The sequence below is a fragment of the Pseudophryne corroboree genome, chromosome 1 (genome assembly GCF_028390025.1).
Source record: "Pseudophryne corroboree isolate aPseCor3 chromosome 1, aPseCor3.hap2, whole genome shotgun sequence".
Classification (NCBI taxonomy): domain Eukaryota; kingdom Metazoa; phylum Chordata; class Amphibia; order Anura; family Myobatrachidae; genus Pseudophryne; species Pseudophryne corroboree.
The window spans coordinates 201,281,984-201,303,582 of record NC_086444.1 but is presented as its reverse complement, the minus strand read 5'-3'; the positions used below and the strand labels follow the sequence as shown (position 1 = coordinate 201,303,582).

Below are 21,599 nucleotides of genomic sequence, written 5' to 3'. Positions count from 1 at the left end.
AGGTAGAGCAGTGGCCTTCCGTACGTACTGCTATATATACTAGTGGTCACTGTCAGCAAACTGCAAAACTAAAATGCACCACAGGTATAGAATCTAGATGGATAGTATACTTGACGACACAGAGGTAGGTAGAGCAGTGGCCTTCCGTACCGTACTGCTATATATACTGGTGGTCACTGTCAGCAAACTGCAAAACTAAAATGCACCACAGGTATAGAATCTAGATGGATAGTATACTTGATGACACAGAGGTAGGTAGAGCAGTGGCCTTCCGTACCGTACTGCTATATATACTGGTGGTCACTGTCAGCAAACTGCAAAACTAAAATGCACCACAGGTATAGAATCTAGATGGATAGTATACTTGACGACACAGAGGTAGGTAGAGCAGTGGCCTTCCGTACCGTACTGCTATATATACTGGTGGTCACTGTCAGCAAACTGCAAAACTAAAATGCACCACAGGTATAGAATCTAGATGGATAGTATACTTGACGACACAGAGGTAGGTAGAGCAGTGGCCTTCCGTACGTACTGCTATATATACTGGTGGTCACTGTCAGCAAACTGCAAAACTAAAATGCACCACAGGTATAGAATCTAGATCGATAGTATACTTGACGACACAGAGGTAGGTAGAGCAGTGGCCTTCCGTACCGTACTGCTATATATACTGGTGGTCACTGTCAGCAAAACTCTGCACTGTACTCCTCCTATATAAAACTGCTGGTCCCCAGTCCCCACAATAAAGCAGTGTGAGCACAGATATATGCAGCACACTGAGCACAGATATGGAGCGTTTTTCATGCAGACAACGTATAATACTGGTGGTCACTGGTCAGCAAAACTCTGCACTGTACTCCTCCTATATAATACTGGTGGTCCCCAGTACCCACAATAAAGCAGTGTGAGCACAGATATATGCAGCACACTGAGCACAGATATGGAGCGTTTTTCAGGCAGAGAACGGATAAAACTGGTGGTCACTGATCAGCAAAACTCTGCACTGTACTCCTCCTATATAATACAGCTGCTCCCCAGTCCCCACAATTAAGCAATAAGCACAAATATTTGCATCAACATTAATAAACGGAGAAGACGCCAGCCACGTCCTCTCCCTAACATTTCCAATGCACGAGTGAAAATGGCGGCAACGCGCGGCTGCTTATACAGAATCCGAATCTCGCGAGAATCCGACAGCGGGATGATGACGTTCGGGCGCGCTCGGGTTAACCGAGCCATACGGGAGAATCCGAGTATGCCTCGGACCCGTGTAAAATGGGTGAAGTTCGGGGGGGTTCGGTAGCCTGTACACACATATCAACACAATTGTTTCCAAATATTGGGCATGATTTAGATGTGGTTGGAGCTATCACTACAGTTTCTTTGGAAGCAACAGTGATAGCGCTGTATGGTAATGCAGCAGGAGGTGTCAATTACAAGCAGACACCTCCTATTGCAGTAGTGATCTAATCTACATCCTAGCACGCTGCATCGGATCACTGACTCACCATTGGGTGGCTTGTGGCAGTCATGGCAATTCACAAACGCCCATCGCAGAGACCAGAAAATCTCCATCCATCCATAGAGATCCCTGGCCTATTCCCACTCTGTAAATGGCGGTGACACGCCTCCATTTGGAGAAACAGAGGCCGTTTCCGTCTCCTCCATACCAAACGGCAACAGACTGTCAATCACTGACAGTATGATGACAGACTGCGTGCTACGTCGCCGGACCTGTTTGTGCAGATAATCTGTCCCGCCGTATACCCGCTTTGTGCCTAATTCACAATACTGATGTTCTGTACTTTCCGTATGCACTGGACTTGTACTGCGCTGCAGATGTCAGTAGATTGAGAGTCTGCAGTTGCTTGGGGGCAGGAGGGAGCAGCTGCATCCATTCCCCAAAATAGAGGCATATCGTCTCCAATTTGGGGGACTGCAGAGGCCAGGATCTCTATCGTAAGATAGGAATTTCCTGGCCTCTTGGTCAGAGCTGTGTTGGCCGGCTTGCGTGACCGCATGGGTCATGTAACCAGCTGATGGTGTCGCAGGTGATCCAATGCAGCGCTGGATCACAAATACATGCAGGAGGGTTCTATTTATATCAGACGCCTCCTGCTGCATTACCATATTAGTGCATCGCTGCCGACTCCAAGTAAGTAGCAGCATTGCACCATCCAACAACATCTGAATTTGGCCCATTGAGTGACCAAAAGTTTGGAATATGGCTTTCACATTTCATGCACATGTTTTCAGCTGGCACACACAGTAATAGTTGTATGATATTATGTAATACGATTATGAGACAAAATCGTAGTGCACAGTAGGATAGATACCATAAGAATTTGCAATATATATTTCTTTCTATATTTAAGAGCGCCATGCCTAAAATATGCTAAATTAAATTTGAAAATGAAAATGATCATATATTTTGCAGCATTACCAAAAAAACTGTAATGAGTTTCTTTTATCCGTGTATTTTGGCACTTTCTGTAAAGTGAGTATCTTATTTCTGCATGTACAGTATTTCTATTGTAATCGCAGCTTACCATTTAGAGAAGGAGGCAAGCACTACATAGTACATACATTTTTTTTTTTTTTGTAAAGAACATGCGTGCCAAAAATTCTTATTCCTGCATCTGTAATAAGGGAAAGCTTCAGTTAGCCACAAATTAGGCTGCTCTACTTTTTACTGCGGCAAAAACCGGCATCCAAGACTTTTTGCCATTTAATTAAATGATTACTTTAAGATACAGTATAATAGCTTTCAAAGGAAATTTGAACCTGCGGAGTTGGTGATAACTGTTTAAAAACACTTATTTTAATATTAAAATGTCATGTTGTAGTGCATTAACTCTCTGGCGCACTTTTCCTAATGAATAATAATGTCATTTAAGGTGTTTAATAATATGGCCAGTAAAAACAATTCATTTTTCCTGTCATCTTTTATAAAAAGCACCGAAGCGGGTTTAAGGGTCTGATTTAAAGTGCGACAAATATGCAAATGCTAGTTGAAGCATTTCCCGCATGTAAGGATGAGCTGGATTGTGTAATACATGAAACATCCGCTGTATATATCTGCTGGCTGCTTCGTGCAATTCCAGAGGGTGACACCAAATGCTGGTTCCTCCACAGTGAGAAGAGGCTGGGTGCTGCATTGTGACATTATCGTGCAGCACCCGGTTCCTGTCACTGAAGAGGAGCCGCCAGTTACAGACAGAGTCTCTTGGGGCAGCCCAGCATCGCCAGAAATTCTGGGCATGCCCCCGGAGTGATGTAACGGCGACTTCCCGTGAAACCACGCCACTCCCGTGAATTCACACACCCAGGTTTTATGTAATTGTGGGCTTTCCACAAGGCCACACCCACTTCAGCATGTGAAGGGGGAGATTGCTGACCACACCGTGTGTCTCTTCTGTCCATGCACGCCATATTGGACCAACATTGACTTCTCCAGTAAGTCCTGGGTCATGCAGATGGAGCTGTGTAACTCTCACTAAATATGGCCACTGTAGCAGCGGCACTGCAAGAGACTCCAGCCAGATTTGCAAGTGCTTCTAAGCAATTATCATTGCAATTCAGTACCCAACTGCGTGCGCTATTGCACGCAGTTGGGTACTGGCGATAAGATCGCCATTGACCAAATCTGAATCAGGCCCTAAATTATGTAAAGTATGCAGATGTGTTGTATATATTTACAAAACACAATACGGCGTTTCACATTACCATATGCAGGTTTATGATTATGGATGATATGCCAAGTATGCCGCCGCATCCTGACACACATATTTACAGTACATGTTTATTTTGAATTGTGTTTTTCACATAAACCTGTAAATGTGGTTTTCTGGACACTTGATCTTTATTTTATTTATTCTTTTGACCCCCCCTGTGCATTCTAGTAATCCATGCACCAAAAAAAGTACATATTTGTAGGTCTAATTTAACAGCTCACTGTAACGGATTTATTTTGCGCTTAATGCATTGTATAAAAGGTAAAACCTGCAGTGTCGGACTGGGGCATAAAGAGCACACCGGGTAGTGGTAGTGGTAGGGGCATATGTTTAGGGGTGTATCCATAAGGGGTGTATCCAGCTGCCGCAGAGATTTGGCTAACCATTAAAGAGTGCATGGTCTCTGCCCCTTGGTAAATATATACAGTGCATCCAGAAAGTAATCACAGCACTTCAGTTTTTTTCCACATTTTGTTATGTTACAGCCTTATTCCAAACTGGAATAAATTAATCCCCCCCTCCCGCAAAAAAATATTCTACATACAATACCCCATAATGACAATGTGAAAAAAGTGTTTTTAAGATTTTTGCAAATTTATTAAAAATAAAAAGCTAAGAAATCACATGTACATAAGTATTCACAGCCTTTGCTCAGTTCGGTATGATCATGGACGACCTTATGATGTCCACAGCTACTAAGTTTAGAGAGTGCAGCACAATTTGGAGCCCAGGCTCTTGTTTAAAGATTTTCCCTCCTACCTTAATAGTGTTCAGGGTGGCCATTGATTCACTTGGCGGTCTTTTTACTTTCTCAAACTCCTTCTCAGGTGATTTCCCTCTCTTCCCTCCATTTTCTATGTCTATCTTTTCTGCTCTGAGGCCCCCTTTTTTGCTTTATTTTTCTTTTTTGTACTATAATCACTAATTGCCCTGAGAAAATGGAGCCTATGATGTACAGTAATTTGTTTTGTTCTCTTAATTGTGGTCAGTCTGTTATTGTATAATCTACTGATATTGATGGCACCTTGTTTTATGAGGTTGTTGTTTACCCTGTGTCAATTATTTTGGCAATCTCAGTAAAAACATTCTAGTTACAAATGGTTAACTGTGACTTTGATATAGTACATGATGTTCAAGACTGATATTTCAACTGTATGTGAAACACGTTAGTTTTTAAATATGGCTGTATATTGTGTTATTCAAATGCCAGCAGGTATCTGGCCGTAGACTTAAATATTTGACATCTGAGTATACTTTGTTGTGCATGCCTATTATGGATCTTTCTACCATTCTTCAAAATCACAGGTAGCTTAGTGCTTGATGTCTAAACTTGCATTGTATTTAATGGTTCTTGTTCTTCTTCCCTAGTAACGGAGGTCCAGGAAACAAGCGAATATGAAATGTTAAAGATGGATGCTAACAATATGAAAGACTTAAATTTAACAGAAATGATCCTCTCTGTGTTCTGCTATTGTACCTTGTCACCTCTATCTTTTACTACTCTGCTGGAAAAATATATGGATCAGGAGCAACTTTGGGATTCCCTGTGCAACCAGACAGGTACAGCAATTGTTTCTTTTACGCTTACTTTATTTTATGTTAGGTGCATCCACTAAAGAGCCACAGCGACTCTGGGATAGTTTGTTATTTCTTCAAAAACCTAAGGGGGGATGTAATAGGGTGTGAGAGTCATAATGTGAGAGATTTTGTGAGAGTTCTCCTGTTTTTTTTTTTTTAAAGTGGCAATCATTTACATGGCAAAACTAGGTTGATTTTGCCATGTAAATGATTGCCACTTTAAAAAAAATCTCTCACTTTCTGATTCCCCCCTAAGGGTGATGTATCAAGCAGTGGCGCACGCAGAAGGGGTTTCCGAGTACCTGGAAACCCCCCTGATGAGCCGAATTTTCTATTTTTGAGACGGAGATCGCGTACGCAATCGCGACCATGAAGCTGCTGCCCTGCTGCAGCAACAGAGAGCTAATGCACTGTATGTTGTACAGTAGCTCTCTTCCAGAATGCCCGGCGGGGAGGTGCTGGCTGCGCATACTAAGCCACAGCAGCTCCCTCCGTTCTCACACTGCTGCCCATCGATCTGCTCCCAGCTCCTGGTGGGGAAACAATTTGTGTATGTATATATTAGTTGTTATGTATGTATATGTGTGTGTGTGTGTGTGTGTGTGTGTTAGTGTATATATGTATGAATGTATATACATATATGTCTGTATATATATGTCTGTGTATGTATATATATATATATATATATATGTGTATGTGTGTAAATATGTATGTGTGTGTGTATGTATATATATATATATATATATATATTTTTTATATATACATGCACACATACATATACACAGACAACCCCCACCCTTCTCACAGAAACCCCCTCACTAAATCCTGCGTTTGCCCCTGGTATCAAGCAATGAAAAGAGTGGAAAAGTGGACCAGTGGTTAAGCTGCTCATAGCAACCAATCAGCTTGTAGCTATATGGAATGGAAATGCTACCTGGAGCTGATTGGTTGCAGTGGGAAGCTTCTCTACTGGTCCACTTTTCCGCTCCTTTGACTGCCTGATACATCAACCACCAGGTCTGAAATTAATGTAGAGGAATCTGTGAAAGATAAATAAATGGACACAATTAAGTAGCTCTGTCTATCCATATACAATTGTGTAGGCGGGTGTAAGGCTTCTGACAGGTGGCAGTAGGCACTATCTGTTTAAAATAAAGCACCCCATGTGGTCTTGCACCAATCCTGTTAAGTGTTATTCTTGACTCTTGTTCATTTCTCACACCCCGTGTCTCTCAAAATCCAGCTGCCTTGACCTACAAAACACCATTTATAGTCAAAAAACCAAAAGCAATTCTTGTCACCTCCCACCGTACTGTGGCCTTCTTCATGTAAACAGTCTCGTCACCTATATTTCCCCATTCCAATCCATCCTAACAGTGGCTTAACTCCCGGAGGCAACAGAAACCTTCACCCCCTGGCGCTGAGAAGGGGGAAGGACTATATAGAGTGGGTAGCACCCAACCTATGGAATACCCTTGCACACACGACTCTCCTCTAGCCTCCAAACTTTCAAACGTTCCCTGAAAACTCACCTCTTCAGGCAAGCCTATCAAATTCCTGAACCGCCGACATAACCTTCAGAAGCACTCGTATCTAATTACGTCCCATCAGGACTGTCTCTGCAATCTGCTGGGACCGCTATGCTGTAGATAGAGCCTATCCTTGTGAATCCTTTCTAATTCCCTATAGATTGTAAGCTAGCAAGCAGGGTCTTCCTACCTCTAAGTCTGTTATTACACAGTTTGTCTTATCACTGTTGTTTCCAATTGTAAAGCACAACGGATATGCTGCACTATATAAGAAACTCTAAATAATAATAAATTGCCAGGTGATGGTCAGATATTGTAATACAGCAGCAGGCTTTATCACTGCTCACTTGCACCAGTCCTAATGCTTCTTTCTCTATCGTCCTAGTGGATGCTGGGGTTCCTGAAAGGACCATGGGGAATAGCGGCTCCGCAGGAGACAGGGCACAAAAAGTAAAGCTTTAGGATCAGGTGGTGTGCACTGGCTCCTCCCCCTATGACCCTCCTCCAAGCCTCAGTTAGGTTTTTGTGCCCGGCCGAGAAGGGTGCAATCTAGGTGGCTCTCCTAAAGAGCTGCTTAGAAGAGTTTAGCTTAGGTTTTTTATTTTACAGTGAGTCCTGCTGGCAACAGGATCACTGCATCGAGGGACTTAGGGGAGAAGAAGTGAACTCACCTGCGTGCAGGATGGATTGGCTTCTTTGGCTACTGGACATTAGCTCCAGAGGGACGATCACAGGTACAGCCTGGATGGTCACCGGAGCCTCGCCGCCGGCCCCCTTGCAGATGCTGAAAAGAGAAGAAGGTCCAGAATCGGCGGCAGAAGACTCCTCAGTCTTCTTAAGGTAGCGCACAGCACTGCAGCTGTGCGCCATTGCTCTCAGCACACTTCACACGGCAGTCACTGAGGGTGCAGGGCGCTGGGGGGGGGCGCCCTGGGCAGCAATGAAAATCCTTTTTTTGGCAAAAAATACCTCACATATAGCCTCCGGGGCTATATGGAGATATTTAACCCCTGCCAGAATCCATTTTTAAGCGGGAGACGAGCCCGCCGAAAAGGGGGCGGGGCCTATCTCCTCAGCACACAGCGCCATTTCCTCACACAGTTCCGCTGGTCAGGAAGGCTCCCAGGCTCTCCCCTGCACTGCACTACAGAAACAGGGTTAAATCAAGAGAGGGGGGGCAAAATTTGGCGAAATTGTGATTTTATAAAAGCAGCTATAAGGGAGCACTTATTATAAGGCTATCCCTGTAAAATATAGCGCTTTGGTGTGTGCTGGCAAGCTCTCCCTCTGTCTCAACAAGGGGCTAGTGGGGTCCTGTCCTCTATCAGAGCATTCCCTGTGTGTGTGTGCTATATGTCGGTACGTGTGTGTCGACATGTATGAGGACGATGTTGGTGAGGAGGCGGAGCAAATTGCCTGTAATGGTGATGTCACTCTCTAGGGAGTCGACACCGGAATGGATGGCTTATTTATGGAATTACGTGATAATGTCAACACGCTGCAAGGTCGGTTGGCGACATGAGACGGCTGGCAAACAAATTAGTACCTGTCCAGGCGTCTCAAACACCGTCAGGGGCGTTAAAACGTCCTTTTACCTCAGTCGGTCGACAGACACAGACACGGACACTGATTTCAGTGTCGACGGTGAAGAAACAAACGTATTTCCCTTTAGGGCCACACGTTACTTGTTAAGGGCAATGAAGGAGGTGTTACATATTTCTGATACTACAAGTACCACAAAAGAGGGTATTATGTGGGATGTGAAAAAACTACCTGTAGTTTTTCCTGAATCAGATAAATTAAATGAAGTGTGTGATGATGCGTGGGTTCCCCCCGATAGAAAATTATTGGCGGTATACCCTTTCCCGCCAGAAGTTAGGGCGCGGTGGGAAACACCCCTTAGGGTGGATAAGGCGCTCACACGCTTATCAAAACAAGTGGCGGTACCGTCTATAGATAGGGCCGTCCTCAAGGAGCCAGCTGACAGGAGGCTGGAAAATATCATAAAAAGTATATACACACATACTGGTGTTATACGGCGACCAGCGATCGCCTCAGCCTGGATGTTCAGAGCTGGGGTGGCTTGGTCGGATTCCCTGACTAAAAATATTGATACCCTTGACAGGGACAGTATTTTATTGACTATAGAGCATTTAAAGGATGCATTTCTATATATACGAGATGCACAGAGGGATATTTGCACTCTGGCATCAAGAGTAAGTGCGATGTCCATATCTGCCAGAAGATGTTTATGGACACGACAGTGGTCAGGTGATGCAGACTCCAAACGGCACAAAGGTGTATTGCCGTATAAAGGAAGAGGAGTTATTTGGGGTCGGTCCATCGGACCTGGTGGCCACGGCAACTGCTGGAAAATCCACCGTTTTTACCCTAAGTCACATCTCTGCAGAAAAAGACACCGTCTTTTCAGCCTCAGTCCTTTCGTCCCTATAAGAGTCATATCTGCCCAGGGATAGAGGAAAGGGAAGAAGACTGCAGCAGGCAGCCCATTCCCAGGAACAGAAGCCTTCCACCGCTTCTGCCAAGCTCTCAGCATGACGCTGGGACCGTACAGGACCCCTGGATCCTACAAGTAGTATCCCAGGGGTACAGATTGGAATGTCGAGACGTTTCCCCCTCGCAGGCTCCTGAAGTCTGCTTTACCAAGGTCTCCCTCCGACAAGGAGGCAGTATGGGAAACAATTCACAAGCTGTATTCCCAGCAGGTGATAATCAAATTACCCCTCCTACAACAAGGAAAGGGGTATTATTCCACACTATATTGTGGTACTGAAGCCAGAAGGCTAGGTGAGACCTATTCTAAATCTAAAAAATTTGAACACTTACAAAGGTTCAAATCAAGATGGAGTCACTCAGAGCAGTGATAACGAACCAGGAAGAAGGGGACTATATAGTGTCCCGGGACATCAGGGATGCTTACCTCCATGTCCCAAATTTGCCCTTCTCACTAAGGGTACTTCAGGTTCGTGGTACAGAACTGTCACTATCAGTTTCAGACGCTGCCGTTTGGATTGTCCACGGCACCCCGGGTCTTTACCAAGGTAATGGCCGAAATGATGATTCTTCTTCGAAGAAAAGGCGTCTTAATTATCCCTTACTTGGACGATCTCCTGATAAGGGCAAAGTCCAGGGAACAGTTGGAGGTCGGAGTAGCACTATCTCGGATACTGCTACAACAGCACGGGTGGATTCTAAATATTCCAAAATCGCAGCTGATCCCGACGACACGTCTGCTGTGCCTAGGGATGATTCTGGACACAGTCCAGAAAAAGGTGTTTCTCCCGGAAGAGAAAGCCAGGGAGTTATCCGAGCTAGTCAGGAACCTCCTAAAACCAGGAAAAGTGTCAGTGCATCATTGCACAAGGGTCCTGGTAAAAATGGTGGCTTCCTACGAAGCAATTCCATTCGGCAGATTTCACGCAAGAACTTTTCAGTGGGATCTGCTGGACAAATGGTCCGGATCGCATCTTCAGATGCATCAGCGGATAACCCTATATCCAAGGACAAGGGTGTCTCTCCTGTGGTGGTTACAGAGTGCTCATCTTCTAGAGGGCCGCAGATTCGGCATTCAGGATTGGATGCTGGTGACCACGGAGGCCAGCCCGAGAGGCTGGGGAGCAGTCACACAAGGAAAAAATTTCCAGGGAGTGTGATCAAGTCTGGAGACTTTTCTCCACATAAATATACTGGAGCTAAGGGTAATTTTATAATGCTCTAAGCTTAGCAAGACCTCTGCTTCAAGGTCAGCCGGTATTGATCCAGTGGGAAAAACATCACGGCAGTCGCCCACGTAAACAGACAGGGCGGCACAAGAAGCAGGAGGGCAATGGCAAAAACTGCAAGGACTTTTCGCTGGGCGGAAAATCATGTGATAGCACTGTCAGCAGTGTTTCATTCCGGGAATGGAAACTGGGAAGCAGACTTCCTCAGCAGGCACGACCTCCACCCGGGAGAGTGGAAACTTCATCGGGAAGTTTTTCCACATGATTGTGAACCGTTGGGAAATACCAAAGGTGGACATGATGGCGTCCCGTCTGAACAAAAAACGGGACAGGTATTGCGCCAGGTCAAGAGACCCTCAGGCAATAGCTGTGGACGTTCTGGTAACACCGTGGGTGTACCAGTCGGTGTATGTGTTCCCTCCTCTGCTTCTCATACCTAAGGTACTGAGAATTATAAGACGTAGAGGAGTAAGAACTATACTCATGGCTCCGGATTGGCCAAGAAGGACTTGGTACCCGGAACTTCAAGAGATGCTCACAGAGGACTTATGGCCTCTGCCGCTAAGAAGGGACTTGCTTCAGCAAGTACCATGTCTGTTCCAAGACTTACCGCAGCTGCGTTTGACGGCATGGCGGTGGAACGCCGGATCCTAAGGGAAAAAGGCATTCCGGAAGAGGTCATTCCTACCCTGGTCAAAGCCAGGAAGGAGGTGACCGCACAACATTATCACCACATGTGGCGAAAATATGTTGCGTGGTGTGAGGCCAGGAAGGCCCCACGAAGAAATTTCAACTCGGTCGATTCCTGCATTTCCTGCAAACAGGAGTGTCTATGGGCCTCAAATTGGGGTCCATTAAGGTTCAAATTTCGGCCCTGTCGATTTTCTTCCAGAAAGAATTGGCTTCAGTTCCTGAAGTCCAGAAGTTTGTCAAGGGAGTATTGCATATACAACCCCCTTTTGTGCCTCCAGTGGCACTGTGGGATCTCAACGTAGTTCTGGGATTCCTCAAATCACATTGGTTTAAAACCAGTCAAATCTGTGGATTTGAAGCATCTCACATGAAAAGTGACCATGCTCTTGGCCCTGGCCTGGGCCAGGCGAGTGTCAAATTGGTGGGTTTTTTTTTTTTTTTCTCAAAAAAGCCCATATCTGTTTGTCCATTCGGACAGGGCAGAGCTGCGGACTCGTCCCCAGTTCTCTCCCTAAGGTGGTGTCAGTGTTTCACCTGAACCAGCTTATTGTGGTGCCTTGCGCCTACTAGGGACTTGGAGGACTCCAAGTTGCTAGATGTTGTCAGGGCCCTGAAAATATAGGTTCCAGAACGGCTGGAGTCAGGAAAACTGACTTGCTGTTATCCTGTATGCACCCAACAAACTGGGTGCTCTTGCTTCTAAGCAGACTATTGCTAGTTGGATGTGTAATACAATTCAGCTTGCACATTCTGTGGCAGGCCTGCCACAGCCAAAATATGTAAATGCCCATTCCACAAGGAAGGTGGGCTCATCTTGGGCGGCTGCCCGAGGGGTCTCGGCTTTACAACTTTGCCGAGCGGCTACTTAGTCAGGGGCAAACACGTTTGTAAAATCCTACAAATTTGATACCCTGGCTAAGGAGGACCTGGAGTTCTCTCATTCGGTGCTGCAGAGTCATCCGCACTCTCCCGCCCGTTTGGGAGCTTTGGTATAATCCCCATGGTCCTTTCAGGAACCCCAGCATCCACTAGGACGATAGAGAAAATAAGAATTTACTTACCGATAATTCTATTTCTCGGAGTCCGTAGTGGATGCTGGGCGCCCATCCCAAGTGCGGATTATCTGCAATACTTGTACATAGTTACAAAAATCGGGTTATTATTGTTGTGAGCCATCTTTTCAGAGGCTCCGCTGTTATCATACTGTTAACTGGGTTCAGATCACAGGTTGTACAGTGTGATTGGTGTGGCTGGTATGAGTCTTACCCGGGATTCAAAATCCTTCCTTATTGTGTACGCTCGTCCGGGCACAGTATCCTAACTGAGGCTTGGAGGAGGGTCATAGGGGGAGGAGCCAGTGCACACCACCTGATCCTAAAGCTTTACTTTTTGTGCCCTGTCTCCTGCGGAGCCGCTATTCCCCATGGTCCTTTCAGGAACCCCAGCATCCACTACGGACTCCGAGAAATAGAATTATCGGTAAGTAAATTCTTATTAAAACATGCGTATTTATGCGTGCACTCCTCCCTGCGTAGCTCGCAATTCTACTGGCACACCCTCACTTATGTGCGAACGCTGCTTTACAGCTCACTTTCACCTCCGTCACAAATGGAGATGAGGCTGGAATGCTCTGCATCATCCGTACCTGGTGTCGGAGCATGCACAGTGTAGAAAATTGCCAGATACAGCTCTGCAAGCGGACTTTCGTTCAACACTGCATCAGCCCCTGTGTGATTTGCTCATAAGTAACAGTTGGGTAGATGTATTAAGCCTGGAGAAGTGATAAATCAGTGATAAGTGGAAGGTGATAAGGCACCAGCCAATCAGCTCCTAACAGTCAATTTACATATTGAAGCTGATTGGCTGGTGCATTATCACCTTCCGCTTATCACTGCTCTTTCACTGCTTTCTCACTTCTCCAGGCTTAATACATCTGCCCCAGGATGACCTAACAACATAAAGTAACTCATACCTTACTAATAACTAACAACAAAACTAATAAAAAACTGCTCCAAATTTTGCACAGTGCTAAACCATTATATGTAAAGTGTTTCAGTGTATATGTAATATGAGGATTAAATACCGTCAGGAAAGTGAGGGTTAGATAGAACAAATTAGTTACTTGTTGAAACTCCTTATAAAACACAGAAGTATTTATTACAAAACCAACTTTCAGTGTACGGTATAAATTTAGCTTGGTGGCCGTGTTTATTTAGGCAGCGCTAATGCACCTCTTGAAATCCTGTCAAGTGGCACAACTTTGTAATTCTCTAATGACACATGAGTCATACTGTGAGCGAGCGTATCTGGTAAAATGACCAGCATTCCCATCTGCATGCAATACACATGCCAGAAACAAGTCCGTCAGAGAAGTAGAGTTGAGATGCAGCAGCTGTCACAGAACTAGAAAATGCAAAGCGGCACAACTCCAGTTTACTGTGAGTCAAACACCGCTTCGATGAGATGGAAGAACATAAAGCACAGTCTAATTTACAAGAGATGCAAACCCAGATGGCTTGCAGTGTGTTAACTTTAGCAGCATGCATGCTGTTACATGTCAGTCCTTACACAGCGGTGACGTATTAATACCCCCGTATGACGGACATTTATACGGTCTGTAGTAGTAATTGTGCCACTTATGCAATGCCTAACAGTAGGTACTGCTTATTTAGTAAATGGGGAAAATAATCAAATAGACAGAGCAATTAGGGTGTATTTTACTGATTTGGAAGTGTCTGCTTATATGTGTGAAGATATACAGATGGATCTGTTATATTTTCAGTTCTCAATTAGATGTGGCAACTCCACAGTGAATTTAAGAAAAATAAATTAAAAGTTGCAATTTTATGATTGCTGTGATTATACAAAAATTAAATTATCCCAGCTACAGTACAGTCAACGCGACAGTAACATTTTCACATATAAATATCAATGTTGGGTACATCTCTTATAGGGTGGGATGTATTAAAATACATCGCCGCCCACCGCAGCAAAGCTAATCGCATATGTACTAACATATGTGATTAACATCGCAATGCGGTGACAGAGACCCCCCACGATACCTGTGAGAAGGATTGCGGGTGGTCTCTGTGGGGTCCATCACCTCTCATTCCTGGGAGGTGACGTTTGCTCGAAGTCCCCAGGCTCCTTCTCCTCCCCAGGGCCCAGGGCCGTCTTAACAGTAGTGTAGGCCCCTGGGCACAGCAATGCACTGGGCCCCCTACCCATCCTCCAATGGTAGGGGTGGGGGGTGCTATCAGTGCCAGCTTTGATGTCCCGCGGGTGGTAGGGGGTGTTCTATCTTCCACTCAGCATGTAGGACCTGGAGCAGTAATTTCTGCTAATTACTCCTTTACTGTACAGATGGGGCTAAACTGTAGAAGGGGCATTGAGCTGAATGAAGAAGCCCTGGTACATGACTTCCAGGGTGGTAGGAGAGTTTAATACATAGAGGAGGGGTGGATAGTGGAGTGGCATTAATATTTATCAATTTTCGGTGGGAGGGCAGCTTGCTTGACTGCAGATATCTCAAGTTCCTGAAAAGTTATTTCTTAGCTTTGAATGGGATAAAAACCTAGAGAGTCCCATCTTTCAGAAGGTTCTGGGGACTTGGGGATCAGAGTTCAGGAGACAGAGCAATTCACCAATGAAAATATAAAACTGCATATTAGGCGTGTGGAGCTGGAGCAGGGACCAGCTGCTGGAAGGCTGATATCTCTGGTCCTGGGCATAGTAAAGACAAGCTGCCAGTGTCCACCAAAAGGGGAGAGTCGCAGCTTTAGGATTATAGCCTCAGAAAAACTCTAAGTCAGACAGAACCTGAGATATCTGGCTGGGAAGAGCAATTAACAGGCTTGGATGGGGACCACTGCTTTCAAGTCTGATATCTCTGGTTCCCCAGGGCCGATTTTCAAAAATCTGGTACCCCTGGAAAGAGGGGATCCTCAGCTATCAGTCTAGGGCCCTTATACTCCTGGGGCCCTTGGGCAAGAGCCCATTGAGCCCATACGAAAAGACGGCCCTGTCAGGGCCGGCTCATCCATTAGGCAGCTTTAGGCAGCTGCCTAGGGGCACTGGTACCTGAGGGAGTGGCCCACTGAGGCTATTTGTGAGTCGGTGTGTGATTGAGGTTAATCGGTGCTGTGAGAGGGGGGTTAATGGGTGCTCAGAGTGAATGTATTAATAGGTGCTAGGTGGAACTATTAATGGGTGCTGATAGTGTGGATGAATGTGTTAATGGGTTCTGGGATGGTGAATTGATTCATGAATTCCTGGAGAGGAATGGGTTAATAGGTGTTTTATGAGGTTAGCTAATGAATGCTGAGTGGGGGGTGAATTGCTAAATGGTTTTGAGGGGGACAAAGGTAAATGGGTATATATGGAGCTCTGGTGGTGCAATAAAGTGTAACACATTTACAGACAGCTGGCGCATATGAAAAATGACACATCCCGTTGTCATAAACTTTGGCAAACACATACGTATGGGTTTATGTAGATGCATTGGGGTGTTTTTGAAGCTTTGCCTAGGGCGCCTAGAATCCTAGCACCGGCCCTGCTCGTACCCCCTGCAACTGGAAGGAGAAATGGCTGTGCTGCTGGGGAGAAGGAGCTGGGGATCGAGGAGCGGCACCTGGACGCAGGTGAGGCGGGTGCGGCGCTGGTCGGCGAGTGTGGTGCTCAGCGGCGGTGGGTGTGAAAGAAGCCTATAGGCTTCTATAGGGTATCGCCATCAAAAGATGGCGATACCCTTGGCGGCGAAAACCCGGCGGCCGGGTCTTTGTACATATGAAAATGTGGTAAAACCCCCCAATGGGGTTTTTACCGCATTTTCCCTTTAGTACATCCCGCCCATAGTGTGATTAGGGGAAAGGTTCGGAAGCAGGTTGGGTCAACTGTAAAACATCTGACACTTGTCAGTGCACTGCGCACAGGTTACTAATATGCTCTACTTGCTTTCAGCTGTTTTGACATAAATACAATCCAGGTTACAAAGGGTTAATTCTGACAGGCTCAATAGACAAATGGTGGATTGACAAGACTGAAATGTAATGATAGAAATATAGGTGAAGGCACAATCGTCCTCAGTCATCTTCTGATTTTTATTCTCCATGCCTAATAATGATCTTTTTGGTGAGGATCATTATCAAGCATAATTTTTGTGGCGACCACACAAGGTGATATTAGGCCATTTGCTTTAAGGTGCCCACAAGCTGCAGTTTTGATAACGAATTAGCTCATTTTCAACATAGCCTACTTATTAGAATGTATATGGATCCTGACAATCATTGATCATAAAAATGTGTTCACACGTTGATTACACCTGACTCTTTATGAAGTCAGTGTCCAATTGGGTTAATTGTTCCTATGGGATCCAGCATGGTTGTGCTCGAACCAAATGGTGTATGGAACAGTTTATGACCAGCTTAACAAATCCATGTTTTGGGAGAAGAAATGCTTTATGATCATTTTTCTGTGCTAGCCACCTGAGGATATTTTAGGACATGGAGAATATTAGAGCAGTGCACATGAGTAGAAAGATTTACTGCTGGAGTTCTATTTTAAATTGAGTTTTATTTAGAAGTTTTGCATAAAGTACAACAAGAACAACAAAGCCAAAATGTAATATAAAGTAAAGAACTATCACACTGGCTGGGATCAGTGAGTCAACTTTTACAAGTACAACGTAGAAACATCAAAAACAGCAGTGACATCAATTAAAAGATATGGGAGATACAGTAGTTGTATAAACAAATCAGGCTTTCAGGTAATGGAGCACTCAAGGAATACACATACAAATGTGTCCTCATACATCTTGCGTCAATACGCCACGCGTAGATGCCTGGCATGAGTGAGCTGACAGGTCCAGTGCAACTCCATTCGCATAGGGCGTCTTTTTTTTCTGAAAGTGCGTCTAATTCATATTGCTATGTGAATAAGATGAACATGCAGACTATGCTGATCAAAATGCTATGTGGCATGCCTGTATTCTGTGTGTGACCGCGCCTGTATCTGCATACGGAATGGTACGTTACCGTGTTTTCTAGGAAAACACTGTAGCGTAGCATTTCATATACAGACACATTTGTATAGATGCATACATATAGATACATACATATATAAAACTGAGAGATATAGCCATGGTGTTTGAAGAGAGAAAGCCCAGTGGCAGCATAACATTGCAGGAATGGAGTCGGATTCCGCTTCAATTACAGCCAGGGTTTTAAACTTTTTTAGTTCTTTTCCAATTGTTCAGTATTTTCAAGTTATGTATGCAGGGACATTTTTTTTTTTAGAAATTGTGTATGCATCTCCACCGTCCCTCCCCATACAGAGTCCTCCCTGTGACTTGGTCAGCCCTCTAGCTGAAGGAAACCCATGTTCCTGAATGTTGTTGTGTTTTATGTAACGCTTCTGGATGTCCTGTCTCTTCCCCTATGATATTGTTTTTATCCCAAAATTGTGTATGCATTCTCTGAGTTTGTTTCCAGAATCCCACATTAATTTTGACTGTGGTAAGGACAAATGGACATCAGTGTTGCACAACGTAGGCATACTAACATAACTTAGAATGTCAGCAGTCCTTACAGTCTTATTTCTCTGTTACAGACACACACAGCTTAGTTTTTGCTAGCCTAGCACAGTGGTTCCCAAACTGGGTGTTGTGGCACCCTGAGGTGCCTGGGGGCCCTTGAAGGGGTGCCATTGGTTGGTGGCCCAGGACCAATTCAAATTATTTATGGTCAATGTAACTGGCAAATCAGTACTTGTGCCTAACAATCATAAACTATGTGGACAAACAGAAGCAAATTCCGTCCCTCACCATATAAATTAACCCAAGGATGAAATCAACACATTTTACTTAATTTAATATAATATGAGAAACTTTTGGCCTAGGGGTGTGGTAAAAAAAATTCTGATACTCTATAGCGCCATGATTTTAAAAAGTTTGAGAACCACTGCGGCTCTAGCAGTATGTTTTTGGACCACAGGAGAAAATCAGAGGATAAGAGGGAAACCCAAGCCAACATAGTGAGGATGTGCACATTCCATGCAGATTGGACCCTGGTTAGATTCAAACTCAATGCTCAAGATCATCAAAGCAGCTATACTAACCACTACAGTATGACCTAGCGCATCTTATTCAAGTGTTACATAACTATCTCCAACTTTGCTGCTCATGTCTACATTTTACATCAATGAATAAATAAATGAGTTGTGTCTAGAAGCTTTTGACTATATATCCCTTTTTACTTTGTATTTTTTCCTAGCACATACCACTAGAAATGTAGTGCTCCGATATTTAAGAACAACCCTGGTAAGATCAGTGAAAGGCTTGGTGAATCAGATTACCTCATTCATCAGCTCCTTTGATCCCACCGATCATGATTTTACCATTTCAAACCATCACAATGTTCCTGATGTCCTGCTGAAGGCATTGCCAGAGAAATGGAACTTCACCACCCCAGTGGGAAAAGAGCCAAAGAAATCTTCAAAAAGTAAGAGCTTTTTCACGTTTACTTGCACATGTAAGCTACAGATATGATTCAGCCCCTGCAATGCTGTCTCCACGCCCACAGCACTCTTGTCCTACATTTAAATACCCAGTTACACCGATTTAGCTGCAAACAAGGATGCAACTGAGATGTATTAAACTGTGAATCACTCTGTACTTTCTTAAAGTCCCATATACAGTAGCTAAAATTGCGACTTCTCTCCGCAGAGCGCACTTGCGTACACTGAATCAAGCCCAGAATGTTTAGACAATGTGGTTCATGTTCAGGATTACAACTTCCTCCCCACAATTGTGTCTTTATCCATTTGTTAAAGATCACTGGACAGTGGGGGTCATTCCGAGTTGTTCGCTCGCAAGCTGCTTTTAGCAGCTTTGCACACGCTAAGCCGCCGCCTACTGGGAGTGAATCTTAGCTTATCAAAATTGCGAACGAAAGATTAGCAGAATTGCAAATAGACACTTCTTAGCAGTTTCTGAGTAGCTCCAGACTTACTCGGCATCTGCGATCAGTTCAGTCAGTTTCGTTCCTGGTTTGACGTCACAAACACACCCAGCGTTCGCCCAGACACTCCTCCGTTTCTCCAGCCACTCCCGCGTTTTTCCCAGAAACGGTAGCGTTTTTTCACACACTCCCATAAAACGGCCAGTTTCCGCCCAGAAACACCCACTTCCTGTCAATCACATTACGATCACCAGAACGAAGAAAAAACCTCGTAATGCCGTGAGTAAAAAACCTAACTGCATAGCAAATTTACTTGGCGCAGTCGCACTGCGGACATTGCGCATGCGCATTAGCGACTAATCGCTCCGTTGCGAGAAAAAAATAACGAGCGAACAACTCGGAATGACCCCCAATGTGTACACTCCTGCTAAATTCTATTGCCCACTTTTTTGCCTAATCATATCTGACTTACTATGAGAGGGACCAATATGGATTCCTTTAAACACTTTTGTTGTTCCAGCTATAGTTACGACATTGCTATATATACACACAATACAGTATGGACAAAATAATTTAAATACCTGACCATTACACCAACAGGGACTGTAATGACATTGTATTCAAATATGTATACTTTAATATGGAGTTGGTCCCCCTTAATATGGAGTTGGTCCCCCTTTTGCAGCTATAACAGCTTCCACTCTTCTTGGAAAGCTTTCCACAAGATTTTGGAGTGTTTCTGTGGGAATTTGTGCCCATCATTCTGTAGAGCATTGATATGGTCAGGTACTGATGTTGAACGACTAGGCCTGGCTGGCAATCTCCGTTCCAGTTCATCCCAAAGGTGATCGATGGGGTTGAGGCATTCAAATTCTTCCACACTGAACTCATCAACCCATGTCTTTATAGTCCTTGCTTTGTGCAATGGGTCACAGTTATGTTGGAATACAAAAGGGTCTTCCCCAAACTATTGCCACAAAGTTGGAGGCATAGCATTGTCCAAAATGTTTTTCTATGCGTAAACTTTAAGATTGCCCTTCACTGGAGGTAATGGGTCTAGTCCAAACCTCCAAAAAATCCCCATACTATTATCCCTCCTCCACTAAACTTCACAGTTGGCATAATGCAGTCAGGCAGGTAACTTCCTCCCAGCATCCGCCAAACCCAAACTCGCCCATCTGTCTGCCAGAGAAGCATGATTCGTCACTCCACAGGACACATTTCCACTGCTCCACAGTTCAGTGTCTGTGTACTTTACACCACTCCATCCGACGCTTGGCATTGGACTTGGTGATGTGAGGCTTGAATGCAGCTGCTCGGCCATGGAAACCCATTCCATTAAGCTCCTGCTGCACAGTTTTTGTGCTAACATTGATGCCAGTGGAAGTTCAAAACTCTTCAGCTATGGAATCAGCAGAGCATCAGAGACTTTTACGCACCATGCGCCTTAGTAGTCATTGACCCCGCTCTGTGATTTGACATTGTCTTCCGTTTTGTGACTGGGTTGCTGTTGTTCCTCAATGATTCCATTTTCTAATAAAATCACTTACAGTTAATCGTGGACTATCCAGCAGGAATGACATTTCACGAGCTGTCTTATTGCAAAGGTGGCATCCTATCACAGTACCAAGCTTGAAGTCACCGAGCTCTTCAGAATGACCCATTTTGTATTACAAATGTTTGCAAATAGAAAATGCATGGCTAGATGCTTGATTTTGTACACTTGTGGCAACGGGTCTGACTGAAACACCTGAATTCAATAATTAACAGGTCAATAATTAACGGGGTTTGGCTAAATACTTTTGTGTGTATGTATATATATATATATATATATATATATATATACATATACACTGCTCAAAAAAATAAAGGGAACACTAAAATAACACATCCTAGATCTGAATGAATGAAATATTCTTATTAAATACTTTGTTCTTTACATAGTTGAATGTGCTGACAACAAAATTACACAAAAATTATCAATGGAAATCAAATTTATTAACCCATGGAGGTCTGGATTTGGAGTCACCCTCAAAATTAAAGTGGAAAAACACACTACAGGCTGATCCAACTTTGATGTAATGTCCTTAAAACAAGTCAAAATGAGGCTCAGTAGTGTGTGTGGCCTCCACGTGCCTGTATGACCTCCCAACAACGCCTGGGCATGCTCCTTATGAGGTGGCGGATGGTTTCCTGAAGGATCTCCTCCCAGACCTGGACTAAAACATCCGCCAACTCCTGGACAGTCTGTGGTGCAACGTAGCGTTGGTGGATGGAGCGAGACATGATGTCCCATATGTGCTCAATTGGATTCAGGTCTGGGGAACGGGCGGGCCAGTCCATAGCATCAATGCCTTCGTCTTG

The 21,599-nt window shown here is 44.5% G+C and overlaps 1 protein-coding gene across 1 annotated transcript in view; it reads left to right on the top strand.

The window, feature by feature from the left end:
• The window catches only part of KIAA0825 (KIAA0825 ortholog), a 712,480-nt gene that overhangs the window by 315,107 nt on the left and 375,774 nt on the right, over positions 1–21,599 (top strand). The window contains exons 14-15 of the mRNA XM_063964012.1: positions 5,106–5,297; positions 18,549–18,776. Coding sequence (XP_063820082.1) covers positions 5,106–5,297; positions 18,549–18,776 — 420 coding nt within the window. The remainder of the gene's footprint in view (positions 1–5,105; positions 5,298–18,548; positions 18,777–21,599) is intronic.